The sequence below is a fragment of the Hylaeus volcanicus genome, chromosome 3, assembly GCF_026283585.1.
Source record: "Hylaeus volcanicus isolate JK05 chromosome 3, UHH_iyHylVolc1.0_haploid, whole genome shotgun sequence".
NCBI lineage: Eukaryota > Metazoa > Arthropoda > Insecta > Hymenoptera > Colletidae > Hylaeus > Hylaeus volcanicus.
The window spans coordinates 25,676,081-25,684,479 of record NC_071978.1 but is presented as its reverse complement, the minus strand read 5'-3'; the positions used below and the strand labels follow the sequence as shown (position 1 = coordinate 25,684,479).

Below are 8,399 nucleotides of genomic sequence, written 5' to 3'. Positions count from 1 at the left end.
CTCTCTCTCTCTCTCTCTCTCTCTCTCTCTCTCTCTCTCTCTCTCTCGCAATAACATTTTTTTACGGGCGCGGTATATCTAGGCGACGATTTTACGATTCTTTTCTTTTTACCACGCGATCCAGCGAGCATTTGAAGCATCATTATTGCGAGCCATCATTTGTACGCGAATGCCGCGCGTCTTTTGTAAGCAGATACGGATATTGACACCGATGTTTCGTACGCTTTGACAGCACATGAATGCACTTCCTAGTTCCCGCGATCATTCTACAAATGATTTCTACATATATTCAGGAATCCTCGAGGTCGTCGAATGTACGAGTTCTTGTCGATTCAGTTACCATCCCCATTTGCTTTATTATAACGCCATATTCCATCTACGCACGCTGTACTCTTGACATTTCCCTTCATCGGTGAATTCACATGACTGAAAACATTGCGTGTTGATTGTGTCAAATCAAGCCAAGCTGTTTCTTTGGCACCAATTCTTTGAATGAAGTGTAATTATTTTTTTTTTTTTGTAATTGTTGCAGTTTTCTTTAAGAAGCGTTGGACAGTACTTGCAGCTACCTTACACCCGGAATTCAAAGCTACACGTGAGTTCAATACTTTTTCTCTAATCTTTTGCTTTCGTAATTTTCCATGATTTTCACTAGTTCCTTTTTCACGTCTAATTTACTCACGACGCGACGTTTCGATCGAATACCTGCACGAATAGCTGAAGTGAGAATCATTTCCCAGACTCATTACTATTCTCATTATCAGACAAACTGTTCGCTGAGATGTATCCAATCTATACTTCAAATTGTACTTTTCTTTATTTAATTAATACCGTATGAAATGTTGCTCATCTATTATCCCCGGCTCGAAATTCCTATCGAAGTACAAGTTTCATCCTCCTCGATTTCATCTTGAGGTACGATTTCTGAGTAATTAAGCAGAAGTGCGTTTCGACTATCGAACCCGTCGTAATTTCTTCTGCTGGAAAGTCCTGGAGGGTCTGGCAGCGTTAGCCGCGCAATTTCCTCGGGCCAGAAAATTGAATGTCGCGTCGACGTTAAGCGATTTTCGCATTCCTGATTCCCCCGTCGGGATCGCGAATTTTCTTGCCCGATTTTCCTACAGCGGGGCTACATTTTCTAGTCATAGCGGTCGTTCTTCAAACGATCTCTATCTACCCGGACAAAATGCCGGGGGTTGTTGGGAGAAAAAAGAGACGCCGGCCGCCGATTAATTTCCGTTTCTCTTTCATCCGTCATTCGTGCGAATCGCGCGCGGCTGTTTTCGAATCCGTTGGACCGTATTATACTCTCGACGCGCTATTACGTTTTGTCCTGGCCTACCGCTTTGATATTAAATCATTCGCGACTCTTTATTAACGGAGCCCTCGCGGAACGTATATTTAAAATCGTTTTCGTGCGACAGTTAACGATATTACGATTGTTTAACGACTCGTGTACACTCTGGATTGTTCGAAAATATATTTTTCAGTGGTTTGAATATCCCAGCAACACCCGGAAAGCGGCTGCTCGTCGAGGAAATTTATAGACGGTGTCCGATGAAATTGATTTGAGTCAAGTTTAAAATAATTAGTGCTAGAGCTTATGGCTATAACGAGGGAAGTAAATTTAGCGTGGACCATGCGGCTATTAATGATTGTACCGTTTAGTTTTAGGGATTATGTTTAGTTATCTATGTATATCTGAAGATTATTTCAGAGCGGAGGATCGATACATTAATGGCATGATAGAGACTGTTAAATTTATCTTTTCCTATTTTAAGATGTATAGTTGAAAAATATTGATATTCTGTCATATTGATTCTATTGTGTTATTATTCCGTTGTGTCTAACACTTTCACCTCGGCGTGACATACCGTTGAGATCATATTGCAAATTTGATTAAATATTCACTTTTAGATGTGGAATATTAATAGCTCAATTTATCAGAATGATGTCAAGAATGAACCGTTTATCGATTATCGCAGCGCGCGGTACTAATTAATTCTTTTCAAAATCGGAGCTAGTTTTTGCGCAATAAAATTGTTTCCATTCAGGGATTAACATTTCACGGAGATAAAGGACCATTTTTGTATTGATCCTCGTTCGCATTCGTGCCGCGCCGCTCCGTATTTGCGTAGAATCCGTGAAACGATGGAAATCAAACATCCGAAGTGGTCACTCCCTGGTTGGAAATCTACCAACTATAATAAAGAAATCTTGCTCATATAAATCTTTCTATTGCAAATTTTCATCCATTGTTCGGTTAATGAAAAATCAACTCGGTATATTTTTAAATACGAAGTACCGAGAGTTTCTACGAAAGAAAGCTATGAAAGGGAGACGCGAATTAAATTATTTGTTTATCCGAACGCGATAGAACAAGACAAATCGTACATATATCCTCAATTTATTTTATTTCTAGATATCAATAGGTGTATTCAGTACGAAATGATACTTCTCATTGAATTTTTTATGTCTATCACGTCACTTGTAAATATTTTCGAGCTCGAAATAGAAATCGCTACATGCCCTGCTTTCGAATGATTCGATGGTCCCCAATTTTGTGACTTGAAAGCGGGGATTACCGCGGTGTGAATTGCCAGGGAAGAAAGAAGAAACTTCCGTCGATTAATTTCCGTTCCCCGATCCGTCGTCGTTCGCGCGAATCGTACGCGGGCGTTTTCAGGTCCGTCGAGGCATATTATATCCTTGAATCATCGTTCTGTTCCACCTCCTTTCTCTCCGTCTCGCTCGTTCTCTCGGTTTGCGCCGCTCTAGTCCAATCTGCCCTTCCTCGAACCCTTCCTCTCCTTGGCCTCCCTCGTCCGGCGATCCCCGAATTCGTTATAACCGGGAGTCGAGAACCACGCAACCGTAACTTTGCAGGATGCGATATGCGAGCGAAGAGCGCGCACTAGGATAGGGAAAGGAGGGCCTCGGTCGTTCGTCGAATGGAGAAAGACGGGGTGAAATCAAATTTACAAACTGCTGAGTGTTTCTCCCTTCGCGGGCTGCAACAACGCCTGCGAGAGCATTGGTACAGTCGAGCTCCTCGGACCCTTACACTGGGAATCATTTAAGGTTGTTTATTTTTACTAAAATGAGTTTTAATTTCATATGACGGGATAAAAAAGAATTTTAGGGTGAGAGCAGTGACAGCCGGGAACTATTTTTCGCGACGTAGCAATAATCTGCTTAATTACTAGTGACCGTTAATTATCTCGGTCGGACTTAACCCAGATTGCGAGGTGGCCTCGCTTAGTTTCAGGTCCGGTGTCGATCATTCTGCCGCTCTATTCTCGATAGCGGTTAACCCTAGAGTAGAGGCTGCCAACCGTAATCCAAACTAAACTAGGTTCTTAATGACGGATAGCGACCAGGTTATTCTTAGATGACGACAGACGATAATCTGGTTATTTCGTTTTGTCGACAGGCACTGCATTAAATGCCTCTATTCATCTGTGTATACGTGATTATGTATCGGATTCGTATCGTGGGAATTCGAGAAAAAGGACGACGAGAGGGTGTTGAAACTCCTCGATAATGAGAAGGGAAGTTTCACGAGAAATAAAATAGAGAAAGTAGAGAAAGAGAATGTTGAAATAATGTTCACAAATTTTAATCTACACTTTTCCGTCAGCAAACCTATCACTGAAAAAGAGCAAGCTGAATAGAGTATAATAGACGTTCAATTGAAATAAGCCTCCTTCGTCTTAATTATTCGTCCGCTGCTGTGGGTAAACAGATCATAAAAATTTGATTGCTGCATCGTTTCATTGGGATTCGCGCGTAACCAGTTTCAGCGAGAAAACAAACGGTTAACAGGTTTAAATGAATTCGGAGACGACGGTTTATGCTAAGTGAGTGGGAGAAACAAGATATTTGAAATGCAATAAGAAAAACGGGACGCGATAAACCGCGTAACAAACCGTGTATACTTCGAAGATGCGCCGGTCGCTACCGACAGCTACGCGAGGAAGCCCGAGACTTTTTCGCTGTGTGCGCGCCTTCTATTTCAACGTCAAAGGATCCGTAAAGTAAACCGGCTTTCTTGGCGCGGGCAAAACAATTTATGCTCCCGAGGATTAAAACGCTTCGGGAAACGAGGGCCCCGCAGTCTCTCGCGGGTGCACGCGATTTTTGATCCTCCGCGAGGATGAGTGCGCGAAATAGAATTGCGAAGAACGGTCCAATTTATATGTAGCGAGTTTAAAATTGCCAGCGGCGAGAGGACCGCGAAGAGCGGAGCCAGCTCGCGCCGCGGGGATTGCAGTTTTCGAAAAAGTAGAAAATTTCGCGACAGAAATTAGATTCGAGGTCTAATTATACTCATAATGAGCCTCGAAAATTGAGGATATCGATCGGCGTTGCAAGCCAGAGCAAACGGTGTTCCGAGTGCGGCTCGATTTACAATTGCGATCGGAGATAAACGTTGATTGTGTTGTTGATTTTTGTCGGAGGCAATAGGGGTAAATTGTATCCTGAATGGAAAATAGAAATTGGAGATTTATTCGTAAGAATAAGAATAAAAGAATTATTTGTGTAGCTACTACTCTCCCGCGGTTGACTGCATGTCGCTTGCCGCGGGATCAGCAGTTGGTAGCTTTTATTTTTACAAATAAATCCTGGATTTTTATTCTGTGTAGTCGACTCTGGTTACAGTATGAATGCAAAACAATTGTTCATAAAAATAAAACTCGTTCAGTGAGTAAATAAATAAACTGAAGATAAAGGTAAGATAAATACATGAAATAGTCAGGTGAGCGTCACTTATTCGGTGAACAAATAAATGAACTGAAGATGGAGGAAAGATTAGTACCAGAGAAGAACCAGGATGAGCGTTAATAGTATGCTCCCGAAGCGTGAAGTGAGACCGAAAGGGTTACACATCGAATTTGGCGCGAACGGACGCCGACATTTTTTCTTCGCCTTCCTCCATCTCCTTTCTCTTAACAACTCGATAACTGGGGAACGGTGTAAAATATGAAAATCGTTTTACAATAGAGTTTCACGGCGATTGCTTTATATCCTTAATCTTCGTCGCTCATTACCACTTTCATTAAGTCTCGGAATTAATTTCCGCCCCTGAGACTTTTTCCTCCGTAATATTTTGAAAATTCTTAGCTCGGCTAGGCGCGGAATCGCGAAATTCATTTCCGAGGGAAAATTGAATTTTCTTATTATTACAGTTACTGTAAAAACGTCATAATTACCAAGAAATTGGCGCAGGCTATTGGACGATTTCTGTGAACGATGAAAGTCGCATCCTTGTTACGGAAGATAGTGAAAAGTAATTCATCTATTGGAAAGATTGAATTCTTAACACGTACAAATTTCACATTTTCGTGAGTGATAACGATTCGGAATATATCAATTCTTTTTATTATTATTAATTTTCATCCATGTCTCCTTGTACAAATATTAAATTCGAAGTATCAAGAAACGAATTTTAACGAAAGTCTCGACTACCATTTTAATCCCATTAAACTCTTTCAACCTCCATCGAAAGAACGACTCGCCAAACCGTTGTGTACTTTCGCAATAACATTCACCATTATAGGTGTAATTTTCGCAGGGAATTTTCAATCGACATTAAACATTCATTAATCCGTGGACTCTTGATGAACGCTAAATATCTTACCCCCGTTGCGTAGAACTCCCTAAAGGGGAGCGAGCGCGACGGCAAACATAATAAACTAATTACCAACGGGTCCCGTCGAATTCAGTATCGAAATTAATCCGAATGTCCCGATCGGTAAAGTCAGATATCATCGATAATTACCGGACACGCATTATTCGTTGACATCCTAATTACAACAAACACAGAAGCGTTATAAGCGGCACGTTCCGACGACTGCACGCTGATTGGCCGAAACCAATTACCCTTCGCTGCTCGTGCATTCGGTTAATCGCTCGCGCCGCTGCGAACCTGGCTGTGCTCTCTGCTAAATAAATAACGCGAAATCTACTTCGAACCTGTCCGAAAGAGCAGCGAAAAACATTTCCAAATGACTAGCGAGCAGAGCAGTATTTCTCTCCTACGGTACAGCAAGGACAGACAAAATCTTTGTCCAAATACAAGCTTCGACTAACGAATAAAAGTAACCCTCGATTATCTTTATTCAACGAATAACAATTTACCCAATCCTGGCCACGACACAATTCGTTTATCTCGCTACATGGAAACCTCCCGCGAATTCAGTTGCATCTTGCCCACGACTCGTCAGAGGTCTCCATTTACGACGTTCTTCTTTGATAAAGTAATTCTCCTGCTCGTCGTTAGCATTAGCGACCTCCCCCGACTAATTTGCATCGCAATGCCGGCCGCGTTGTGTGATATTCGTTAGGTACAACGATATTATCTCGAAATATGGCTGTTGCACGGGATTAAAAGGACCGTGGCTGGTATGAAGACCTGTAAAAAAGTCGAGTCACGAACTGTTCGCCCCGGGAACGTCAGTTTCCCGGCTAATAAGAGTGTATCGCAAAAAAGACGGTGAAAAGAAATTGGAAGCCAGTGGCGAAATGGGGGAGCCGTCGCGATATGGATGCGAATACGAGTGCTTTTGGAGAATCAAGATGAGGGAGCGGCACGAAAGACGTCGTTGTCACGTAGTACCCTGATGGCCCGGAAAATTCACGGACCTCGACAGGGGCTTTAAAAGGAAGAAATATTAATCCAAGTTAAGCTTACATAACGATGAAACACGACTGTTTCCACCGCCGAAGCGAAGTTCTCGTGGAGACTGCGAGGAGAGTGCACTCTAAATAGACAAAGGCAATGCGCGGAGGTCAGTGCTGTGTTTCGCCTTGTCTACTAGCTGGCGTGTTTGCGCGAGATGAAGGAGGAAATTTATTATGCCCTTAGAATGGGAACGGCCGGGCGTGCGCTGCGCATACGTGCGCAGGTTAATTAGCTGTGGGCATACAGCGCTGGTTAAAATTTTTTTCGCCAACGACTGTCGCGGAGTGTCAAAGATGTCGTCAACATTGCGTCGCATAGTGGACATGAAAAAACAGCGGAAGGGGGCGAAGTTCGCTAATGCTACTCGTTAGTAGCGCGCTCTGGTAATTCCCGTGTTGTTTAACGTTGAAAGTTGTTAATGTTTGGCATTTGTTAATGTCAGGGATACGCGTTTCTTTCTTTAATAATTTCGCTGACCGCGGTTTTGGGACGAAGTTCAGCGATGCTGTTTAACGGAGGCTCTGTTTAGAAATTTGGTTATCTATTAGTACTGCGATGATGGGCTCGTCGAATTCTATGTCGAAGTTAGCGTACATCCTGTCTGGAGTGTTACTTTCATTAGGGTGGCCTGCAAACCGGGTCGTTTATGTCCACGCCAAGTTTGTTCACTGTTCTGGGCTATAAATAAATCTGAGAACACTCGGGGTTGCTTTCTAAAGTATCTACGATATTGCTTAATGGGATTTAAAGACAGTTCGGAAGGGGGAATTGAAGTCACTCTTTTTTTATTTTAGAGATACGGCAGAAGGGTCTTCATCGATCCTTGCAGACAGAGGATTAATGAAATAAGTTAAAAAGATTTCTGAAGTAGATAGAATGACTAACATAAGAAAGAGAGTTGATCATTCATCCTGGCATGGATTGATAATGAAGTTCTTATATTTTAACGTTTTTCTGGTGTCACAAATGTATTTCACGAAACATAGAATAAATTAAAGCAGTGACATTGATAATATAAAATGAAATATTACAATACGGTTCTTTGGATAATTTGCATACGTTTCATGAAAGTAGCATCAATAATTTAAGGAGATATACTGATATCGTTACAAAGTCAGGAAACGAACCGTTCATGGATGAAGATGTTACGCGTGTACGGGAGTAATGCAACGCTGAAATAGGTTAAAGAGTTTATTTTAGATATCTATTAGCATATGATTCCGCACACACCTGAACAAAGCGAGCTATCTAACCCATGAAAATCGCGTACCACCGATGGGATGTTTGCACACCGAACGTAGTTACTTACGCAAGGATACGCGGGATCTAACGAGTGAAAAAATAAGGTAATTCTGCGCATGTTATAAAATTTGTTTTGTATAGCAAGCAGAATACATTTCACAGTGAAATATTTTAAGGTGCAGAGGGGAACAAATTCTTATTTTAAATTCACTCGAAGAACACGGTTACTTTAACCCTTTACACTCGACAGTCTCATTACGCATAGCTAACAATTTAGACGATCAAACATTCCAGTAGCAGTTTTCGGCTTAGGAAGCTATTTATTTACAAATCAATAAAGTACAGCACAATTCTGCAATTGTACACCTCTAAACGATATCCGACCAACTACTTCTGCGACTCGCTGTCGATCGAGTCGACCAAACGAAAATTATTTGTCGCGATTTACAATGGAACCGGAATGACGGTATCG

At 41.9% G+C, this 8,399-nt stretch overlaps 1 protein-coding gene across 6 annotated transcripts in view; it reads left to right on the top strand.

Moving 5' to 3' along the window:
- LOC128873657 (leucine-rich repeat-containing protein 4C-like) overlaps positions 1-8,399 on the top strand; it is a 260,823-nt gene that overhangs the window by 156,781 nt on the left and 95,643 nt on the right. For 4 of the 6 annotated variants that reach the window (XM_054117363.1, XM_054117361.1, XM_054117365.1 and 1 more), the window contains one exon: positions 533-595. The exons of the other annotated variants lie outside the window; for them this stretch is intronic. In XM_054117363.1, coding sequence (XP_053973338.1) covers positions 533-595 — 63 coding nt within the window. The remainder of the gene's footprint in view (positions 1-532; positions 596-8,399) is intronic. 6 annotated transcript variants of the gene reach the window in all.